This window comes from Misgurnus anguillicaudatus, chromosome 3, assembly GCF_027580225.2.
Source record: "Misgurnus anguillicaudatus chromosome 3, ASM2758022v2, whole genome shotgun sequence".
Classification (NCBI taxonomy): Eukaryota; Metazoa; Chordata; class Actinopteri; order Cypriniformes; family Cobitidae; genus Misgurnus; species Misgurnus anguillicaudatus.
The window spans coordinates 23,113,376-23,138,034 of record NC_073339.2 but is presented as its reverse complement, the minus strand read 5'-3'; the positions used below and the strand labels follow the sequence as shown (position 1 = coordinate 23,138,034).

Below are 24,659 nucleotides of genomic sequence, written 5' to 3'. Positions count from 1 at the left end.
CTGCCATTTTGCTCTTCCTAGAGTGCCTCGTGCACGTTCAAATCAATCGGGTGTGCGCATGTCTGGGCAGATCCCACAGCAACAGGTGGTGCCATGGTCGCGAGAGAGAGTGATATTCGCGCAAGCTAATCATTTGTTTCGTCCCGAATGGAAATAATTAACTGTGTTTAACACAGTCGTGAGAGGTCTACAGAGACTCGTTTTATACTCTCTTTTTCAGAGTACTTACATTTTAATTATGTATTTGTATATAAAGACAGTTTAAACAAATTTGTAAAAAAGTTTTTTAGATAATTCCTGTCTACCCTGCCTTTAAAGACTTTACCGCATGTCTGGATTATAAACTTTATACACACACGTGAGGAAGATCTTCATTTATGTCTGGACATTGAGGAAGAGAAGCATTTATCTTTAACGTTACCTTAGAAGAACAATGGAGAGCTGGAGGAGGATATTTGAAGTAAGTAATTTAATTTATACCATTTATATTTGCTATCATGTAATATGCTCATGGCTTGTGCAGTTCAGCCTACATACAGTGAGCAACCTCAGCAGACTGCACGCTTTGGATTGAAAAACTTTCACATTGTTTACAAACGGACACGATCTCGCGTAATGGCGGCTTTCACTGTTGCATGCTGTACAGTGTTAAACACAGTTATTCACTTATATCCTTCATGGCAACTTTCAGTAAGGCAGCACTGCTGTATCTTTTAAGTGTGTGCTGTAATATGATTCCATGTTTACATGCTTATTTACAAACGAGTACGCGTGACCTCCCTTAATGGCGGATATCTGTTACATGTTGTACAGTGTTAGACACAGTTATTCACTTTCGTATCTTTCATGGCAACTTTGATTAATGCTGCACTGCGGGATTTGCTGTAAAATGATTCCATATTGTTTACATGCAAGGCAATTCCATACATTGCGTTTTACACACGACACCATTTTTATGAGCGCCGCGTTACACGGAGACGCGAGCTCGTGCACATGGACGCCATATGCGATGTGTTTTTAAAGTTCCTACGCGCGTACAGAAACGCGTTTAAAACAAAAGCTAGACGATAAGAGGATGGGCATCTGAAAACAGCTTTTTATATAACTAATCACTGCAGATGTTTGTCTGAGATGTTCTGAAGTTATACATGTAAGGGTATTTCTGTGGACAATTTATGCTAACAGCTGTTCATAACTCTCTTAGAGGTCTGCATCTCTCTCATCAGTACAAAACTATGAAGTGGAAAAACACTTTTTGGACAAAGTTATATGGTAACATGAGCCACATGAAGTTTACAGCTCTGTTTACAGCAACTGAAAAAATAACCTTGTAGGTCCACGTTTATCTACAAATAATTAAAAAAATAATGTTCCATACCCCTGGAACATTTTCAACCAATCAGAATAAAGCATTTAAAGCTTGTGGTATATTTTTATATAAAACTCATTTTGCTTCCTTTAGCTCTTTAATTTTGTACTCTGGAAAAGATGAATTCTGCTTTGAATTTGGCTAAAATGAGGTGTTAGGAGATGGCATCCTTAAGTTCTCTATCTTTTTGAAAGAGGCAGCTCATTCAGTGGTAGAAAAGGGCAAGTCAATTACTCAAAAAAGATGTGCTCTACACTTCTTAAACTACTACTAATCAAAAAACATGTCATGCACACAATATCAGTGATGTACTCGTCTAACCATAAATTACATCAAATCCAAGGGCGGTAAAATCTGTCAATTTCAATTGATATTTTTCATCATGAGCTTAGCTAAATTTGTCATCCAACATGTGCATGCAAAGTCAGGGTTTGAAGCAAAGCAGGGCAGAAAGCATTTTACCTGATTAAAAGCCCGGTGGAACCTCTGCCCCCCTCTTGGTGTTCAACCCCTTTCCTTCTCAGAGCAGATGGCCCGTGGTGCCTTTCTCTGCTAGGGGCATCGCTCTTGCTGCCATCTGTCATCCTAAAGCAATGTTCAGCTTCTGCGTCACTACAGCAACCTGGGACAAAAAAGTGAAATGGTGAACGCTATTTGAAATAAGAGAATAAACAAATAGCAAAACAGAGCACCATGAGCAGATTTTTTAGTCCCTCAAATGTGTGTAAATAAGACAAGCCTGTCAAACTTGGCAGCATCTTTATCCATTACCCAACGGGTGTGAAATGATCTGAACAAGTCTGAGTGCTGCACTTTCATTACAAGTTTGAATTTGGCCAGCATTTGGCGGGTTCACATATAATTTAAGCTCTTTACCTGTGCTGTTCTTATCTATATTTTCATTTTGGCTGTTTCTGCACCACCGGCTCTGCAGCTGAGCAGAGCACATACTGTACAGAGAAGCATCCCTCGCTTTCATTGTGCAGCTTGAAAGCACGCCATACTTGTTGCTCGTTATATTTTTCAGCTTTTAAACGTCTGATCAATCTCTCCTTGTCCATGTTTCATGATTAATAATTATAATGTGCTGAACCTTTATTCAATGGGATCTCCAAGGCGGAGCTGTCAGCCGCGACATGGTTTCTAAAATAATATAAACAGTCTTTTCTTTAAAAACAAAATTGTGAAAATTTGTTACATTTATGACATATAAATTAGAATCAAATGAATGAATAAATAAATAAATATGGAGCAAATTTCAACATTGTAACAGAAAACTGACAGCATTACCATCAATAATTTTTTCATCAAATGAAAAAATTATATATTTTTTACAAATGAATAAATAAATGTACTGCAAATTGAAACACTTAAAACAAAAATATCAGTGGTAATACAGGGTGAAGACTTCACAGAGGTCAAACACAACATAAATATGTCCTATATAAAAAATTAAAACAAATAAATAAATATCTACAGCAAATTTGAAACACTTGAAGGGGAAAAATCTGTGGAAATAATTAGGGCGATTGCATGGTTTTTGAAAAAGCAAAAAAGTCACTGATATAAGTCCACAAAAAGGTGCTGCAAATGGCCCGCGGGCCAGGAGTTTGAGACCACTGCCATAGACTATATAGATTTAAACGAATATGCTAAATTAGCTGTGGAAAAGATAGAAAGAAGGCAACTTTGGCGTCCCTTGAGCCTCATGATCGTGGAAAACGAATGTTACTCCAATATTGACTTTGGTCGTCTTGTTTTTCCTGTCGCGTTGTCGTATTAAATCTCTTTTTCGCTTCCTTGGTGACTCGTTTTAATGTACTCGAGAATAGGTCTTCAACCGGCTTTCAAATCAGCCTCAAATCAAAGCATTAGATCGCGGGTTCCTCACGGCATGTGGATGTTGTTCAATCCGAAGGCCTTCAGCCTACGCAGGTCGCATATGCAGGCTGCATACGTCATCAAGACTGGTTTATTTAAGTTAACTGAGCATTTAAGTTTCTTCGCAAGAGAATCAGTTCTCAGTATATCTTCATTCTTCTTGATGAATCTTAATGCATACTTAAAATTTGCATTTGCCCGTTTCTTATATTCAAACAGAGGACCATATCTGTGTCTGCCTGACTCAATCCAGGCCTTAAAAGCTTTTCTAGCCTCATCATAAAACTCTTTTACATATTCATTTCACCCTGGCTTAGCATTATACATCTTAGATTTACGTAGAGACCTACTTGAGGTTACAAGAGACTCCACAATATTATCATATAAGACACATAACTCACTTCCATGCTGTGGGTTTTTACAGTTAGAGTCACATGTAACTGCATTTTAAGGGAACTTAATATTACTCAACAACCCATCAAATTGAGCATGATATTGTTCCAGTTCCTCCTCTGTTGTTAAGTTAGACCAGTCTAATTTCCTTCCCTGCATGTTGTTATTCATAGGCAAAAGTGTGGGTAAATTGTCCATATTTATAGACACAGAAAAAGGCACATGATCAGTGGTTGCAAACTCAATTGATTCTCATGGAATCTAATGAGTCATCTGCATCAGTACAAATGCAGTGATCGAACCATGAGGTTGACAGTGTTGTGCACTTTATGCTCAGGCGAATACATTGATCCGTAAGTTTGGTATGTGCTCAGAATCTGTGAAGACCACACTTTTTAGAGTATATTGTACCCCTATGCAGGGCCGTAGCCAGGATTTTCTAAATACCGAGGTCCAAATATGAATTTTGGAGGGTTTGAAATAAAAATTTTTTAATGTTGAATGATTAAGATCATGTCAAAGACTGAAATCAATGTAAAAATAAAACCAATGAGTGAAATCAAAATGTGATGCTCCTAATCTCAATATTAGATTATAGATTATATTAGATTTTAGCCTGGATTTCACAGACAAGAGTCACATATACAGTATGTGTAGCAATTATGAATATATTGTAGGCTAATGCTTATTCTATCCTGAGCACAGTGGGCTACCTGCTCTTTCTGTCTTATCTCCATCATCTTCTCTCTTTCTTTTTTCCCCAGTCTCATTCTCTTGCCCTGTATCTTTTCTCTTTTCAAATCTGAGCTTTGTTTGAAGCAGTCTTTTCATTTTCGTCTGTATCAGTAAAAAAAATAAAGTTATAAATGTGAATTTACTGAAGGCTTCCAAGAAAACCATGTAAAGAAAACTTTATTAGTTTGCATTCCCTGATTATTAAGTCAGTCGTTTAACATTTTTATCATTAAATAGCTGTATAATATTTAATGTTTACTTGCATTATAAGCTCTTTAGCTTATGTGAAGTGCAACTCCGCCTGTTGTGATTGGTCATCGCATGGGCAGACTTTGACGCTACCGCGAGAGTGCTCGAAGCGCCGGTTGGTTGTTGTGGCATTTGTCCCGCCTCTTCTTCACTGTGATTGGACATTGATGTTACCCTAAGTTGAACAACTGTAGACGCTCAGCGCGGAAAAACTGACAAAACCTGCCAGCTGTTGGCGCTATTGAAAAGTGCGTCTCCTCTATTGAAAACAATTGAAAACATACGACGACAGAGACGAAAATGTCTTTGTGTACTCGCCACCTTAATAGGCTATTATTTTACAACTTCTATTATGTAAACCTCTGAGAATTACCGAGGTCCGGACCTCGGGGACCTCAATGGTGGATACAGCCATGCCCCATGTATACTGCCCATCTGTGGCGAAATTATGTTTGTCAGTGCTGGTGTGCCTACCTGTGCTGCTGTAATACGAAATCTCATGCATAAATGTAGATTATTGGACTCTTCTAGCAGTATTATTTTATTATTGACGAACCTGGCACAGAGTTCAGTCAGGTTTTTTTCAAGAACGTAGAATCATTGGTGTTTTAGTTTACATGTACATGAGTAAATGTAAACGTATGTGTCTTTGTGTGTATATTTGTAGTTGTTGTTTTTTATGAGCCGAGAGCGTGTCCTTAATAAAGATTATTATTATTATTATCATTACATTCGCAAGTCATAAGCATATTACATCAATTTACACTAGTTTTATGACATTAATCCGGATGTATTAACGCCCCACCCCGAGTGACGTACCTTCTTTTTTGTTGTTTTTTGTTATTTTCATTGTCCAGTCTGTGTTTTTTACCTTATGTGTAGGTCTCGCTGGCTACTCAAGGCCATTAAAAGTGTTTGAATTTCAGGTCCCTCATCGGCGAATGAATTTCAAAGATGGAGGCACAACATGGATTCAGCCATTCAAGGGACTCGCCCGTATGTATTCTAAATAGCAGATTCTACACTTAAGAGAATACTTTGATTAGTAGGTGGAAGTAACTAAACATGAATTAGCACATGTTTTTGAAAGAACACATGGGTTTTTGCTAAGAATTAACTCAAACTACACAGTGTAGCTTTAACATTAACTAGTAAACAAACTTGGTTTGCTGTCCTCGAAAAGAACTCAAACCTGATGCTCAGCCTGAGCCCCAAGTTCAGATCTGCACTAACGGCGCATTCACATGGGGCGTAAGCGTTAACGCTTAATGGAAGGCTTGTCTGAAGCGTGGCCAACAGCCAATCACAGTGGCCGCTACACATGCTCCGTTCTTCCATAAACGTAATTGGCTGGCTCTGTCTAGGTAATTTGCATAAGACGATCTGATTGGCTGACGCACGTAGGGATGTCAGACGATTGTCGCTGGGAAAGCAGAGACAGGACTGAATGTTAGGCTCCTCCCAAACCTACGTTTAAAACATTTTACGTTTCATTTAATGTTAAAACTAGGAATGTCAGCGTTAACGCATGCGATTAACTATTTAATCATTAACTCGTTAAAATTAGTCAGTCTGACCACTAGCACTGCGCCGGGGCTTGATCTGCAGACACATGGTTTGTTTTTAGTGCTGCGAGGACCTTGTAACAATAAATATTCTATAAATTTTGTGTGTCATATTATCACCATTTATATATGCAACCAGAGTTTTGTAACAGAGCACAACATTGTTTACAAGAACATTAAATTCCTCAAAAATTTACTGACTTATTTTTACTGTCAAAATGCACCACATTGATTTACATTTTATTTACATTTAAATGCACAAAGTGACTGTATTTATTCAGTCTGATGGTTTACTTTGTGGCATAGTAAATGATATTTAACAAAAAATGTTTAACAAAAATATTAGTATATTCTTAATTTTGCAAATTAACAAGTAGAGTGTGATTAACCTGAAAATATATTTAAGTACATCTTTTTAACATGTAAGTCATTAATCTCATTTAAGTTTTTATTTAATTGTAAGCACAGTGCAGTGTTAATGTTCAAACTCTGTAATGATTGGCTGAAAAATCAGGCTTGTGCACAATTCAGAATTTCAGAATTGGCCTCCATTCAATTCATGAATTGGAATTTGAATTGAATTGACTCCGCCCTACAGAAAGTTGAATTTGAATTGGAATTGGAATGACAGGAAGTGGAATTAAATTCATGGCAATTCAAAGAAATTCCACAGTCACACAACAGAAAGAATCTCACATACATTCAGTGTTAGGAAAGTTACTTTGGAAAGTTACATTGTTTGGCAATCATTTTAAATACTTGGTTAAAGTAAAGCATTCTAGGAAATGAAGTCATGTTCCATCGTGTTCCACAAAATTACATATCTGACATATACTGAAAGCTTCATTTTTAACACTTCACTTACTGTATAATTAGGGCCCGAGCACCGAGGAGCAGGCCAGAATGGCCTGCACCGAAAGGTGCAAAGCCCTATTGTTTTTGCTCGGATTATTATTTTTAGGGCCCGAGCACAGAGGAGCAGGCCAGAATGGCCTGCACCGAAAGGTGCGAAGCCCTATTGTTTTTGCTCTGATTATTATTAGGGCCCGAGCACCGAGGAGCAGGCCAGAATGGCCTGCACCGAAAGGTGCGAAGCCCTATTGTTTTTGCTCTGATTATTATTAGGGCCCGAGCACCGAGGAGCAGGCCAGAATGGCCTGCACCGAAAGGTGCGAAGCCCTATTGTTTTCCTTAGGATTATTATTTTTAGGGCCCGAGCACCGAGGAGCAGGCCAGAATGGCCTGCACCGAAAGGTGCGAAGCCCTATTGTTTTCCTTAGGATTATTATTAGGGCCCGAGAATCGAGGAGCAGGCCAGAATGCCCTGCACCGAAAGGTGCGAAGCCCTATTATTTTTGCTCGGATTATTATTAGGGCCCGAGCACCGAGGAGCAGGCCAGAATGGCCTGCACCGAAAGGTGCGAAGCCCTATTGTTTTTGCTCGGATTATTATTTAGGGCCCGAGCACCGAGGAGCAGGCCAGAATGGCCTGCACCGAAAGGTGCGAAGCCCTATTGTTTTTGCTCGAATTTATTATTTTTAGGGCCCGAGCACCGAGGAGCAGGCCAGAATGGCCTGCACCGAAAGGTGCGAAGCCCTATTGGTTTTGCTCGGATTATTATTTTTATTATTATTATTATTATTATTATTATTATTATTTTTTTTTTTTAACACTTTTGAACATTTTGGGGGCCTTAACATACTCGAAAACTCTTGAAATTTGGCACACACGTCAGAGTCGTCCGTCATCGCCGAAAGCCAAAGGCTGGAACACGGGCGTGGCAGGGGGGCTCTGTAGCGCCCCCTGTAATGCAAAAACAAACAGTAGTGCACAGATCGGGCAAAAATGTACGCACATGTATGAAAGTTGGTACACATATAGATCTCATCGACCCGAACAACTTTCGCCCTCTAACATTTAAGCTCCGCCCAACAGGAAGTCGGCTACTTTGGATTGTTTAAAAAATGCATGCAGTGAACTTTTGAATACTCCTCCTAGAGGATGCATGCGATTGACACCAAAAGTGGTGATCATGATGTCGAGACATTGTACTTGCTAAATTGCGAAGGGATTTTTGATATCTCGAACGGTTCTGCCATGGCGAGGCGACAAATTCATGGCGAAATCAGAGAAACAGGAAGTGTCTAATATCTAAGGCAAAAAATGTCTTATTGTGATGACACGCGGGGTGTTTGTTCGTCTGAAGATTCCGATCGCATCGATGTGCTTATTGTGAGTCTCGGGTATAGCGCCACCACCAGGCGCCAGGAAGTGTGTCAGTCACAAAGGTGGATTTTTTTGACTGTTTCATCCGATGTTCTTTTAAATACTCCTTCTAGGATATTCATGCGATTGACACCAAAAGTGGTCAACATGATGCTAAGACATTGTAGATGATAAATTGCGAAGGGATTTTTGATATCTCAAACGCTGTTCCCATGGCAACGCGTCAAACTTTTTACTTTCATTTTAAAGGCTTATTTAAGCCTGACAGTTGCTTGCAATGTTCTTTTAAATACTCCTTCTAGGGAAATAATGCGATTCACACCAGAAGTTGTCAACATGATGCTGAGACATTGTAGACGCTAAATTGTGATGGGATTTTTGATATCTCGAACGCTGTTCCCATGGCAACGCCCCAAACTTGACTTTTATTTCAGGCATATTTAGGGCTCTTGGCGTGCTTAGATTAACCTAAAAGTCGGCACACACATCAGAGTTGTCGGCTGTTAAGTGTGCACAAACAGGTCAGACATAGGCGTGTCTCTTAAGTGGCTCACTAGCGCCCCCGTTTGTCTAAAATATGGGGTTTCTTTTACCTACAGTCCCCAAATGGCTCAGTAGCAACATTAAATAGCCCACTGATATTTACCCACTTGATGCCCTTGCCCACCGTGCATCGTTTTCTCGGACGCACCGTGTAGCGGTAAAAAAACGTGCGAGGGCCCGCCATTGCTGCTTGCAGCTATATTTTTTTTTATTTTTTATTTTTTTTATTTATTTTTTTTTTAACACTTTTGGGCATTTTGGGTGCCTTAACATACTCGAAAACTCTTGAAATTTGGCACAGACGTTAGAGTCGTCCGTCATTGCGAACAGACAAAGGCTGGAACACGGGCGTGGCACGGGGGCTCTGTAGCGCCCCCTGTAATGCAAAAACAAACAGTAGTGCGCAGATCGGGCAAACATGTACGCACATTTTCGAAAGTTGGTACACATATAGATCTCATCGACCCGAACAACTTTCGCCCTCTAACATTTTAGCTCCGCCCAACAGGAAGTCCGCCATTTTGGATTGTTTAAAAAATGCATGCGGTGAACTTTTGAATACTCCTCCTAGGGGATTCAAGCAAATGACACCAAACGTGGTGATCATGATGTCAAGACATTGGACTAGCTAAATTGCGAAGGGATTTTTGATATCTCGAACGGTGTTGCAATGGCGAAACGGCAAAGTCATTGCGAAATCAGAGAAACAGAAAGTGTCTAATATCTAAGGCAAAAAATGTCTTATAGTGATGACACGCGGGGTGTTTGTTCGTCTGAAGATTCCGATCGCATCGATGTGCCTATTGTAAGTCTCGTGTATAGCGCCACCACCAGGCGCTAGGAAGTGTTGCAGTCACAAAGGTTGATTTTTTTGACAGTTCCATGTGATGTTCTTTTAAATACTCCTCCTAGAATGATTATGCGATTGACACCAAAAGTGGTCAACATGATGCCAAGACATAGTAGATGATAAATTGCGAATGGATTTTTGATATCTCGAACATTGTTCCCATGACAACGCTTCAAACTTTACTTTCATTTTAAAAGCATATTTAAGCCCTTCAGTTGCATGCAGTGAACTTTTAAATACTCCTTCTAGGATATTCATGCGATTGACACCAAACGTGGTCAACATGATGCTGAGACATTGGAGATAATAAAATGCGAACGGATTTTTGACATCTCGAACGCTGTTGCCATGGCAACGCATCAAAGTTTACTATTATTTCAGGAATATTTAAGCCTCTTGGCATGCTTAGATTAACTTCAAATTTGGCACACACATCAGAGTTGTCAACTGTTAAGTGTTGACAAACAGGTCAGACATAGGTGTGCCTCTTAAGTCGCTCACTAGCGCCCCCGTTTGTCCAAAATGTGAGGTTTCTTTTACCTACAGTCCCCAATTGGGTCAGTAACAACATAAATAGTCCACCAATATTTACCCACTTGATGCACTTGCCCACCGTGCATCGTTTTCTCGGAGGCACCGTGTAGCGGTAAAAATACGTGCGAGGGCCCGCCATCGCTGCTTGCAGCTATATTTTTATTATTATTTTTTTTATTTTTTTCAACACTTTTGGGCATTTTGGGGGCCTTAACATACTCGAAAACTCTTGAAATTTGGCACAGACGTCAGAGTCGTCCGTCATCGCCGAAAGCCAAAGGCTGGAACACGGGCGTGGCACGGGGGCTCTGTAGCGCCCCCTGTAATTCAAAAACAAACAGTAGTGCACAGATTGGGCAAAAATGTACGCACATGTATGAAAGTTGGTAAACATATAGATCTCATCAACCCGAACAACTTTCGCACTCTAACCTATTAGCTCCGCCCAACAGGAAGTCGGCCATTTTGGATTGTTTAAAAAATGCATGCAGTGAACTTTTGAATACTCCTCCGAGGGGATACATGGGATTGACACCAATCGTGGTGATCATGATGTCAAGATATTGAACTTGCTAAATTGCGAAGGGATTTTTGATATCTCGAAGGGTTCTGTCATGGCAAGGCGACAAATTCATGGCGAAATCAGAGAAACAGGAAGTGTTTAATATCTAAGGTAAAAAGGGTCTTATTGTGATGACACGCATTGTGTTTGTTCGTCTGAAGATTCTGATCGCATCGATGTGCCTATTGTGACTCCCGGGTATAGCGCCACCACCAGGCGCCAGGAAGTGTGTCAGTCACAAAGGTGGATTTATTTGACAGTTCCATCCGATGTTCTTTTAAATACTCCTTCCAGGATTTTCATGCGATTGACACGAGAAGCAGTCAGCATGATGCCGAGACATTGTAGATGATAAATTGTGAAGGGATTTTTGATATCTCAAACGCTGTTCCCATGGCAACCTGTCAAACTTTACTTTCATTTTTAAGGCATATTTAAACCTTACAGCTGTATGCGGTAAACTTTTAAATACTCCTCCTGAGGAAATAATGTTATTGACACCGGAAGTGGTCAACATGATGCCGAGACATTGTAGATGATAAATTGCAAAGGAATTTTTGACATCTCAAAAGCTGTTCCCATGGCAACACGTCAAACTTTAATTTCAGGCATGTTTAAGGCTCTTGGCGTGCTTAGTTGAACTTTAAATTTGGCACACACATCAGAGTTTTCGGCTGTTAAGTGTTGACAAAAAGGTCAGACATAGGCGTGTCTCTTAAGTGGCTCACTGCCCCAGTTTGTCTAAAATGTGGGGTTTCTTTTACCTACAGTCCCCAAATGGCTCAGAAACAACCTTAAATAGCCCGCTGATATTTTACCCACTTGATGCCCTTGCCCGCCGTGCATCGTTTTCTCGGACGCACCGTGTAGCGGTAAAAAACCGTGCGAGGGCCCGCCATTGCTGCTTGCAGCTATATTTAGGGCCCGAGCACCGAGGAGCAGGCCAGAATGGCCTGCACCGAAAGGTGCGAAGCCCTATTGTTTTTGCTCAAATTTATTATTTTTAGGGCCCGAGCACCGAGGAGCAGGCCAGAATGGCCTGCACCGAAAGGTGCGAAGCCCTATTGTTTTTGCTCGGATTATTATTAGGGCCCGAGCACCGAGGAGCAGGCCAGAATGGCCTGCACCGAAAGGTGCGAAGCCCTATTGTTTTCCTTAGGATTATTATTTTTTATTTTATTTTTTTTAACACTTTTGGTCACTTTGGGTGCCTTAACATACTCGAAAACTCTTGAAATTTGGCACACACGTCAGATTCGTCGGCCATCAGGTCCGGGCAAAGGCTAGACCACGGGCGTGGCAAGGGAGCTCTGTAGCGCCCCCTGCAATGCAAAAACAAACATTGGGGCACAGATCGTGCAAACATGTACGCACATGTACGAGAGTTGGTACGCATATAGATCTCATCGACCCGAACAACTTTTGCCCTCTAATATTTAGGCTCCGCCCAACAGGAAGTCAGCTATTTTGGATTGTTTAAAAAATGCATGCGTTGAACTTTTGAATACTCCTCCTAGAGGATGCATGCGATTGACACCAAAAGTGGTGAACATGATGTCGAGACATTGGACTTGCTAAATTGCGAAGGGATTTTTGATATCTCGAACGGTTCTGCCATGGCGAGCCGACAAAGTTGTGGCGAAATCAGAGAAACAGGAAGTGTATAATATCTAAGGCAAAAAATTTCTTATTGTAATGACACGCGGGGTGTTTGTTAATCTGAAGATTCCGATCGCATCGATGTGCCTATTGTGACTCCCGGGTATAGCGCCACCAGCAGGCGCCAGGAAGTGTGTCAGTCACAAAGCTGGATTTTTTTGAAAGTTCCATGCAATGTTCTTTTAAATACTCTTCTAGGATTTTTATGCGATTGACACGAGAAGTGGTCACCATGATGCCGAGACATTGTAGTTGATAAATTGCGAAGGGATTTTTGATATCTCAAACGCTGTTCCCATGGCAACCTGTCAAACTTTACTTTCATTTTAAAGGCATATTTAAGCCTTTCAGTTGCATACAGTTAACTTTTAAATACTCCTTCTAGGATTTTCATGCGATTGACACGAGAAGTGGTCAACATAATGCAAAGACATTGTAGATGATAAATTGCGAAGGAATTTTTGATATCTCAAACGCTGTTCCCATGGCAATGCATCAAACTTTACCTTAATTTTTACACATATTTAAGGCTGACAGTTACATGCTGTGAACCTTTAAATACTCCTCGTATGGGATTCATGCGATTGACACCAGAAGTGGTCAACATGATGCCGAGACATTGTAGATGATAAATTGCGAAGGAATTTTTGACATCTCGAACGCTGTTCCCATGGCAACGCGTCAAACTTTACTTTAATTTCAGGCATGTTTAAGGCTCTTGGCGTGCTTAGTTGAACTTTAAATTTGGCACACACATCAGAGTTTTCGGCTGTTAAGTGTGCACAAAAAGGTCTCTTAAGTGGCTGACTAGTGCCCCTGTTTGTCTAAAATGTGGGGTTGTTTTTTACCTACAGTCCCCAAATGGCTCAGAAACAACATTAAATAGCCCACTGATATTTTACCCACTTGATGCCCTTGCCCACCGTGCATCGTTTTCTCGGACGCACCATGTAGCGGTAAAAAAACGTGCGAGGGCCCGCCATTGCTGCTTGCAGCTATATTTAGGGCCCGAGCACCGAGGAGCAGGCCAGAATGGCCTGCACTGTAGGTGCAAAGCCCTATTGTTTTTGCTCAGATTCTTCTGCTTTTTCTTCTCCGAAATGAATCGCATTTTTGAGGGCCTAAACATACTCGAAAACTCATGAAAATTTGCACACGTGTCAGAAGTGACGAAAATTTACATGTGGTATAGGTGTCAGAAGTAGGCGTGTAGAAATGGCTCGATAGCGCCACCTGCAAAATTTCAAATGAACAACCCTCCCGCTACGAAAAACGTACAGATACGAAATTTGGTAGGATCATCTATCACCCCAAGACCTACAAAAAAGTCCCTTGGAACCAAGCTCTAAACTCCACAGGAAGTCGGCCATTTTGAATTTTCGCTGTGATTTCTGTGGAAATTTTGGCATTTCCAGGCTTTGTACTTTAACGAACTCCTCCTAGAGATTTAATCCGATCATCATCATATTTGGTCATTATCATCTAAAGGCCTTTGCGATGCTAAATTGCGGAGCTTTTGACTTTTCGTTCTAGGGTGTGTCCGTGGCAGCCTGACAAATTTCAGCGTTTTCGCCATGAAACAAGATGTTGTTCTAACTCAGGCATAAAATGTTCAATCTGCCCCACGCTTCACATGTTTGATAAGAGTCCTGGTCTGAACACATTTCCATGCCAAAATTCAGCTTCAGTCATAGCGCCACCTAGAGGTAGCAGGAAATGCCATGTTCTACGCCATGATTTACTGCTCTTAGAGATTTAATCAAATCATCATCATATCTGGTCAGACTGATCTTAAGCCCTTTGCGATGATAAATTGCGAAGATCTTGACTTTTTGTTGAAGGGCGTGTCCGTGGCGGCCTGGCAAAGTGTGATGTTTCGCAATGAAAGATGAAGTTATTGTAATTCCGGCATACATTGTCCGATCTGCCCCCGACTTCACACATTTGATAAGGGTCCTGGCCAGAACACATCAACATGGCATAATTCAGTAACACTCATAGCGCCACCTAGAGGCAGCAGGAAATACCATGTTTTACGCTGTGACTTACTGCTCTTAGATATTTAACCATATCAACATCATATTTCACCAGTGTAATCTCAAGACCTTGTGTGATGATAAAAAGCAACGACCTTGACTTTTCATTAAAGGGCGTGTCCATGGCGGCCTCGCAAAGTATCGCTAAATGAATCGCATTTTGACAGGCTAAACAAGCTCAAAAAAATCATTAAACGTTGCACACATGTCAGAAGTGGCGAAAATTTACATGTGGTATAGGCGCCAGAAGTGGGTGTGTAGAAATGGCTCGATAGCGCCACCTGCAAAATTTCAAGAGAACAGCCCCGTCGCTGCGAAAAACCTACAGATACGATATTTGGTAGGGTCATCTATCACCCCAAGACCTACAAAAAAGTCTCTTGGAACTAAGCTCTAAAGCCCACAGGAAGCCGGCCATTTTGAATTTTTGCTGTGATTTCTGTGCAAATTTTGTCATTTCCAGGCTTCGTACTTTAACAAACTTCTCATAGAGATTTTGTCAAATCATCATCATATTTGGGCAATCTCATCTAAAGGCCTTTGCGATGTTAAATTGCGGAGATCTTGACTTTTCGTTGGAGGGTGTGTCCGTGGCGACCTGACAAAATTCAGCATTTTCGCCATGAAACAGGAAGTTGTTATAACTAAGGCATACAATGTCCAATCAGCCCCACGCTTCACACGTTTGATAAGAGTCTTGACCTGAACACATTTTAATGCCAATATTCAGCTTCAGTCATAGCGCCACCTAGAGGTAGCAGGAAATGCCATGTTTTACGCTGTGATTTACTGCTCTTAGAGATTTAATCAAATCATCATCATATTTCGTCTGACTGATCTTAAGCCCTTTGCCGTGATAAATTGCGAAGATCTTGACTTTTCGTTGAAGGGCGTGTCCGTGGCGGCCTGGCAAAGTGTGATGTTTTGACATGAAACAGGAAGCTGTTGTAATTCAGGCATACATTATCCGATCTGCTCCAGACTTCACACGTTTGATAAGGGTCCCGGCCTGAACACGTCAATATAACAATAATCAGGTACCATCATAGCGCCACCTGCTGCACACAGGCGGTGTGGCACATCAGTTTCCCTTTGAATATCCTCCTGTATTTACCCACTTTAATTTATACCCCCCTGGTTTACTGTTTTACTAATGCCATAGGGTAGCGGTGCACCTGCGTGCGAGGGCCCTTCCATCGCTGCTTGCAGCTTTAATTAGGGCCCGAGCACCGAGGAGCAGGCCAGAATGGCCTGCACCGTGGGTGCAAAGCCCTATTGTTTTTGCTCGGTTTATTATTATTATTAGGGCCCGAGCACCGAGGAGCAGGCCAGAATGGCCTGCACCGTGGGTGCAAAGCCCTATTGTTTTTGCTCGGTTTATTATTAGGGCCCGAGCACCGAGGAGCAGGCCAGAATGGCCTGCACCGAAGGTGCGAAGCCCTATTGTTTTTGCTCGGATTTTTTTTTTTTTTATTATTATTATTTTTATTATTATTATTATTTTTTTTTTAACACTTTTGGGCACTTTGGGTGCCTAAACATACTCAAAAAGTCTTGAAATTTGGCACAGACGTCAGAGTCGTCGGCCATCAGGTCCGGGCAAAGGCTGGACCACGGGCGTGGCAAGGGAGCTCTGTAGCGCCCCCTGTAATGCAAAAACAAACATTGGGGCACAGATCGGGCAAAAATGTTCGCACATGTATGAGAGTTGGTACGCATATAGATCTCATCGACCCGAACAACTTTCGCCGTCTAACATTTAAGCTCCTCCCAACAGGAAGTCAGCTATTTTGAATTGTTTAAAAAATGCATGCGTTGAACTTTTAAATACTCCTCCTAGAGGATGCATGCAATTGACACCAAACGAGGTGATCATGATGTCGAGACATTGGACTTGCTAAATTGCGAAGGGATTTTTGATATCTCGAACGGTTCTGCCATGGCGAGCCGACAAATTTATGGCAAAATCAGAGAAACAGGAAGTGTCTAATATCTAAGGCAAAAAATGTCTTATTGTGATGCCATGCGGGGTGTTTGTTCGTCTGAAGATTCCGATCGCATCGATGTGCCTATTGTGACTCCCAGGTATAGCGCCACCACCAGGCGCCAGGAAGTGTGTCAGTCACAAAGGTAATTTTTTTTCACAGTTCCATGCGATGTTCTTTTAAATACTCCTTCTAGGATTTTAATGCGATTGTTACCAAAAGTGGTCAACATGATGCCGAGACATTGTAGATGATAAATTGCGAAGGGATATTTGATATCTCGAATGGTGCTCCCATGGCAACGGGTCAAACTTTACTTTCATTTTAAAGGCATATTTAAGCCTTTCAGTTGCATGCAGTGATCTTTTAAATACTCCTTCCAGGAAATTGATGCGATTGACACCAAAAGTGGTCAACGTAATGCCAAGACATTGTAGATGATAAATTGTGAAGGGATTTTTGATATCTCGAAGGCTGTTCCCATGGCAACGGGTCAAACTTTACTCTCATTTTTACACATATTTAAGACTGACAGTTACATGCTGTGAACCTTTAAATACTCCTCGTATAGGATCCATGCGATTGACACCAGAAGTGGTCAACATGATGCTGAGACATTGTGGACGCTAAATTGCGAAGGAATTTTTGACATCTCGAACGCTATTCCCATGGCAACGCCTCAAACTTTACTTTTATTTCTGGCATAAGGCTCTTGGCGTGGGTAGATTAACTTTAAATTTGGCACACACATCAGGGTTGTCGGCTGTTAAGTGTTGACAAAAACGTAAGATAAAGGCGTGTCTATTTAGTGGCTCACTAGCGCCCGCGTTTGTCTAAAATGTGGGGTTTCTTTTACGTACAGTACCTAAATGGGTCAGTAACAACATAAATAGTCCACCGATATTTACCCACTTGATGCACTTGCCCACCGTGCATTGTTTTCTCGGAGGCACCGTGTAGCGGTAAAAATACGTGCGAGGGCCCGCCATCGCTGCTTGCAGCTATATTATTATTTTTTTTTTTAATTTTTTTTTTACGTTTCGGGGCAATTTGGGGGCCTTAACATACTCAAAAACTCTTGAAATTTTGCACAGACGTCAGAGTCGTTAGCCATCAGGTTTGGGCAAAGGCTGGACCACGGGCGTGGCAAGGGAGCTCTGTAGCGCCCCCTGTAATGCAAAAACAAACATTGGGGCACAGATCGGGCAAAAATGTACGCACATGTACGAGAGTTGGTACGCATATAGATCTCATCGACTCAAACAACTTTCGCACTCTAACATTTAAGCTCCGCCCAACAGGAAGTCGGCTATTTTGGATTGTTTCAAAAATGCATGTGGTGAACTTTTAAATACTCCTCCTAGAGGATTCATGGGATTGACACCAAACGTGGTGATCATGATGTCGAGACATTGTACTTGCTAAATTGCGAAGGGATTTTTGATATCTAGAACGGTGCCGCCGTGGCAAGTCGACAAAGTTGTGGCAAAATCAGAGAAACAGGAAGTGTCTAATATCTAAGGCAAAAAAGTTCTTATTGTGATGCCAAGCGGGGTGTTTGTTCGCCTTAAGATTCCGATTGCATCGATGTGCTTATTGTGAGTCTCGGGTATAGCGCCACAACCAGGCGCCAGGAAGTGTGTCAGTCACAAAGGTGGATTTTTTTGACTGTTCCATCCGATGTTCTTTTAAATACTCCTTCTAGGATATTCATGCGATTGACACCAAAAGTGGTGAACATGATGCTGAGACGTTGGACTTGCTAAATTGCGAAGGGATTTTTGATATCTCGAACGGTGTTGCCATGGCGAGGCGACAAATTCATGGCGAATGCAGAGAAACAGGAAGTGTCTAATATCTAAAGCAAAAAATGTCTTATTGGGATAAAAACGCAGTGTGTATGTTCGGCCAACGATTCCGATCGCATCGATTTGCCTATTGTGAGTCTCGGGTATAGCGCCACCAACAGGCACCAGGAACTGTGGCAGTCACAAAAGGTGGATTTTTTGACAGTTGCATGCGGTGTACTTTTAAATACTCCTCCTAGGATTTTCATGCGATTGACACCAAAAGTGGTCAACATCATGCTGAGACATTATAGATGATAAATTGCGAAGGGATTTTTGATATCTTGAACGCGGTTCCCATGGCAACGTGTCAAACTTTACTCTCATTTAAAAGGCATATTTAAGCCTTACAGTTGCATGCAGTGAACTTTGAAATACTCCTCCAAGGATTTTCATGCGATTGACACCAAAAGTGCTCAACATGATGCTGAGACATTGTAGATGCTAAATTGCGAAGGGATTTTTGATATCTCGAACGCTGTTCTCATGGCAACGCCCCAAACTTTACTTTTATTTCAGGCATATTTAAGGCTCTTGGCGTGCTTAGTTGAACTTTAAATTTGGCACACACATCACAGTTGTCGGCTGTTAAGTGTTGACAAAAAGGTCAGATAAAGGCGTGTCTCTTAAGTGGCTCACTAGCGCCCCCGTTTGTCTAAAATGTGGGGTTTCTTTTACCTACAGTCCCCAAATGGGTCAGTAACAACATTAAATAGCCCACCGATATTTACCCACTTGATGCACTTGCCCACCGTGCATCGTTTTCTCGGACGCACCGTGTAGCGGTAAATAAACGTGCGAGGGCCCGCCATTGCTGCTTGCAGCTATATTTATTATTAGGGCCCGAGCACCGAGGAGCAGGCCAGAATGGCCTGCACCGAAAGGTGCGAAGCCCTATTGTTTTTGCTCGGATTATTATTTAGGGCCCGAGCACCGAGGAGCAGGCCAGAATGGCCTGCACCGAAAGGTGCGAAGCCCTATTGATTTTGCTCGGATTATTATTTTTATTATTATTTTTTTTTTTTTTTTTTTTTTTTTCAACACTTTTGGGAATTTTGAGTGCCTTAACATACTCGAAAACTCTTGAAATTTGGCACAGACGTCAGAGTCGTCCGTCATCGCAGAAAACCAAAGGCTGGAACACGGGCGTGGCAGGGGGGCTCTGTAGCGCCCCCTGTAATGAAAAAAAAAACATTGGTGCACAGATCGGACAAACATGTACGCACATGTACGAAAGCTGGTACGCATATAGATCTCATCGACCCGAACAACTTTCGTACTCTAACATATTAGCTCCGCCCAACAGGAAGTCGGCCATTTTGGATTGTTTAAAAAATGCATGCGGTGAACTTTTAAATACTCCTCCTAGTGGATTAATGGGATTGACACCAAACGTGGTGATCATGAAGCTGAGACATTGTACTTGCTAAATTGCGAAGGGATTTTTGATATCTCGAACGGTTTTGTCATGGCGAGGCGACAAATTCATGGCGAAATCAGAGAAACAGGAAGTGTCTAATATCTAAGGCAAAAAATGTCTTATTGTGATGACACGCGGGGTGTTTGTTCGTCTGAAGATTCCAATCGCATCGATGTGCCTATTGTAAATCTCGGGTATAGCGCCACCACCAGGCGCCAGGAAGTGTTGCAGTCACAAAGGTTGATTTTTTTTTACATTTCCATGTGATGTTCTTTTAAATACTCCTCCTAGAATGTTTATGCGATTGACACCAAAAGTGGTCAACATGATGCGAAGACATTGTAGATGATAAATTGCGAAGGGATTTTTGATATCTCGAACGTTGTTCCCATGGCAACGCGTCAAACTTTACTTTCATTTTAAAGGCATATTTAAGCCCTTCAGTTGCATCCAGTGAACTTTTCAATACTCCTTCAAGAATATTCATGCGATTGACACCAAACATTATGACCATGATGCCGAGACATTGTAGATGATAAATTGCGAAGGGAATTTTGATATCTCAAACGGTGTTCCCATGGCAACGTGTCAAACTTTGCTTTTATTTTCCGGCATATTTAAGGCTTACAGTTACATGCAGTGAACTTTTCAATACTCCTTCTAGGACATTCATGCGATTGACACCAAACGTGGTCAACATGATGCCGAGACATTGGAGATGATAAAATGCGAAGGGATTTTTGACATTTCGAACGCTGTCGCCATGGCAACGGATCAAAGTTTACTATTATTTCAGGAATATTTAAGCCTCTTGGCATGCTTAGATTAACTTCAAATTTGGCACACACATCAGAGTTGTCAACTGTTAAGTGTTGACAAACAGGTCAGACATAGGCGTGTCTCTTAAGTCGCTCACTAGCGCCCCCGTTTGTCCAAAATGTGGGGTTTCTTTTACCTACAGTCCCCAAATGGGTCAGTAACAACATAAATAGTCCACCGATATTTACCCATTTGATGCACTTGCCCACCGTGCATTGTTTTCTCGGAGGCACCGTGTAGCGGTAAAAATACGTGCGAGGGCCCGCCATCGCTGCTTGCAGCTATATTTTTATTTATTTTTTATTTTTTATTTTTTTCAACACTTTTGGACATTTTGGGGGCCTTAACATACTCGAAAACTCTTGAAATTTGGCACAGACATCAGAGTCGTCCGTGATCGCCGAAAGCCAAAGGCTGGAACACGGGCGTGGCACGGGGGCTCTGTAGCGCCCCCTGTAATGCAAAAACAAACAGTAGTGCGCAGATCGGGCAAACATGTACGCACATTTACGAAAGTTGGTACACATATAGATCTCATCGACCCGAACAACTTTCGCCCTCTAACATTTTAGCTCCGCCCAACAGGAAGTCCGCCATTTTGGATTGTTTAAAAAATGCATGCGGTGAACTTTTGAATACTCCTCCTAGGGGATTCAAGCAAATGACACCAAACGTGGTGATCATGATGTCAAGACATTGGACTTGCTAAATTGCGAAGGGATTTTTGATATCTCGAACGGTGTTGCAATGGCGAAGCGGCAAAGTCATGGCGAAATCAGAGAAACAGAAAGTGTCTAATATCTAAGGCAAAAAATGTCTTATAGTGATGACACGCGGGGTGTTTGTTCGTCTGAAGATTCCGATCGCATCGATGTGCCTATTGTGAGTCTCGGGTATAGCGCCACCACCAGGCGCCAGGAAGTGTTGCAGTCACAAAGGTTGATTTTTTTGACAGTTCCATGTGATGTTCTTTTAAATACTCCTCCTAGAATGTTTATGCGATTGACACCAAAAGTGGTCAACATGATGCCAAGACATAGTAGATGATAAATTGCGAATGGATTTTTGATATCTCGAACGTTGTTCTCATGACAACGCGTCAAACTTTACTTTCATTTTAAAAGCATATTTAAGCCCTTCAGTTCCATGCAGTGAACTTTTAAATACTCCTTCTAGGATATTCATGCGATTGACACCAAACGTGGTCAACATGATGCTGAGACATTGGAGATGATAAAATGCGAAGGGATTTTTGACATCTTGAACGCTGTTGCCATGGCAACGCATCAAAGTTTACTATTATTTCAGAAATATTTAAGCCTCTTGGCATGCTTAGATTAACTACAAATTTGGCACACACATCAGAGTTGTCAACTGTTAAGTGTTGACAAACAGGTCAGACATAGGTGTGCCTCTTAAGTCGCTCACTAGCGCCCCCGTTTGTCCAAAATGTGGGGTTTCTTTTACCTACAGTCCCCAATTGGGTCAGTAACAACATAAATAGTCCACCGATATTTACCCACTTGATGCACTTGCTCACCGTGCATCGTTTTCTCGGAGGCACCGTGTAGCGGTAAAAATACGTGCGAGGGACCGCCATTGCTGCTTTCAGCTATATTTATTATTATTATTCCGTTTCTTCTCCAAAGTGAATCGCAATTTTTAGGGCCTAAACATACTCGAAAACTCATGAAATTCTGCACACACGTCAGAAGTGGCGAAAATTTACATTTGGCATAGGCGCCAGAAGTAGGCGTGTAGAAATGGCTCAATAGCGCCACCTGCAAAATTTCAAAAGAACAGCCCCCCCACTACGAAAAACGTACCGATACGAAATTTGGTAGGATCATGTATCACCCCAAGACCTACAAAAAAGTCTCTTGGAGTGAAGCTCTAAACCCCACAGGAAGTCGGCCATTTTGATTTTTCACTGTGATTTCTGTGCAAATTTGGTCATTTCCAGCCTTCGTACTTTAACAAACTCCTCCTAGAGATTTTATCAGATCGTCATCATATTTGGTCAATCTCATCTAAAGGCCTTTGCGATGTTAAATTGCGGAGCTTTTGACTTTTTGTTGGAGGGTGTGTCCGTGGCGGCCTGACAAAGTTCAGCGTTTTCGCCATGAAACAGGAAGTTGTTATAACTAAGGCATACAATGTTCAATCTGCCACACACTTCACACGTTTGATGCGAGTCTTGGCCTGAACACATTTCAATGCCAATATTCAGCTTCAGTCATAGCGCCACCTAGAGGTAGCAGGAAATGCCATGTTTTACGCTGTGATTTACTGCTCTTAGAGATTTAATAAAATCATCATCATATTTGGTCAGACTGATCTTAAGCCCTTTGCGATGATAAATTGCGAAGATCTTAACTTTTCGTTGAAGGGCGTGTCTGTGGCAGCCTGGCAAAGTGTGATGTTTCACCATGAAACAGGAAGCTGTTGTAATTCAGGCATACATTGTTTGATCTGCTCCAGACTTCACACGTTTGATAAGGGTCCCGGCCTGAACACGTCAATATAACAATAATCAGGAACAGTCATAGCGCCACCTGCTGCACACAGGCAGTGTGGCACATTTTTTGTCCTTTGAATATCCACCTATATTTACCCACTTTAATTCATATCCCCCTGGTTCACTGCTTAACTAAGGCCATAGGGTGGCGGTGCACATGCGTGCGAGGGCCCTTCCATCGCTGCTTGCAGCTTTAATTTTTATTATTTTTTTTATTTTTTTTAACACTTTTGGACATTTTGGGGGCCTTAACATACTCAAAAACTCTTGAAATTTGGCAAAGACGTCAGAGTCGTCCGTCATCGCCGAAAGCCAAAGGCTGGAACACGGGCGTGGCACGGGGGCTCTGTAGCGCCCCCTGTAATGGAAAAACAAACAGTAGTGCACAGATCGGGCAAAAATGTATGCACATGTACGAAAGTTGGTACACATATAGATCTCATCAACCCGAACAACTTTCGCACTCTAACCTATTAGCTCCGCCCAACAGGAAGTCGGCCATTTTGGATTGTTTAAAAAATGCATGCGGTGAACTTTTGAATACTCCTCCGAGGGGATACATGGGATTGACACCAAACATGGTGATCATGATGCCGAGACATTGTACTTGCTAAATTGCGAAGGGATTTTTGATATCTCGAACGGTTCTGTCATGGCGAGGCGACAAACTTATGGCGAAATCAGAGAAACAGGAAGTGTTTAATATCTAAGGCAAAAAAATGTCTTATTGTGATGACACATGGGGTGTTTGTTCGTCTGAAGATTCCGATCGCATCGATGTGCCTGTTGTGAGTCTCGGGTATAGCGCCACCACCAGGCGCCAGGAAGTGTGTCAGTCACGAAGCTGGATTTTTTTGACAGTTCCATGCAATGTTCTTTTAAATACTCCTCCTAGAATGTTTATGCGATTGACACCAAAAGTGGTCAACATGATGCCAAGACATAGTAGATGATAAATTGCGAAGGGATTTTTGATATCTCGAACGTTGTTCCCATGACAACGCGTCAAACTTTACTTTCATTTTAAAGGCATATTTAAGCCCTTCAGTTGCATGCAGTGAACTTTTCAATACTCCTTCTAGGATATTCATGCGATTGACACCAAACGTGGTCAACATGATGCCGAGACATTGTAGATGATAAATTGCGAAGGGATTTTTGACATCTCGAACGCTGTTGCCATGGCAATGCATCAAAGTTTACTATTATTTCAGGAATATTTAAGCCTCTTGGCATGCTTAGATTAACTTCAAATTTGGCACACACATCAGAGTTGTCAACTGTTAAGTGTTAACAAACAGGTCAGACATAGGTGTGCCTCTTAAGTTGCTCGGCAGTGCCCCCGTTTGTCCAAAATGTGGGGTTTCTTTTACCTACAGTCCCTAATTGGGTCAGTAACAACATAAATAGTCCACCGATATTTACCCACTTGATGCACTTGCCCACCGTGCATCGTTTTCTCGGAGG

The 24,659-nt window shown here is 41.7% G+C and overlaps 1 protein-coding gene across 1 annotated transcript in view; it reads right to left on the bottom strand.

Moving 5' to 3' along the window:
* Window positions 1-5,042, bottom strand: part of lmo7b (LIM domain 7b) — a 109,130-nt gene extending 104,088 nt beyond the window's left edge. The window contains 2 exon segments of the mRNA XM_055206644.2: window positions 1,832-2,019; window positions 5,001-5,042. Of these exon segments, the coding sequence (XP_055062619.2) occupies window positions 1,832-2,019; window positions 5,001-5,042 (230 nt within the window).
* Between the last annotated feature and the right edge of the window lie 19,617 nt (window positions 5,043-24,659).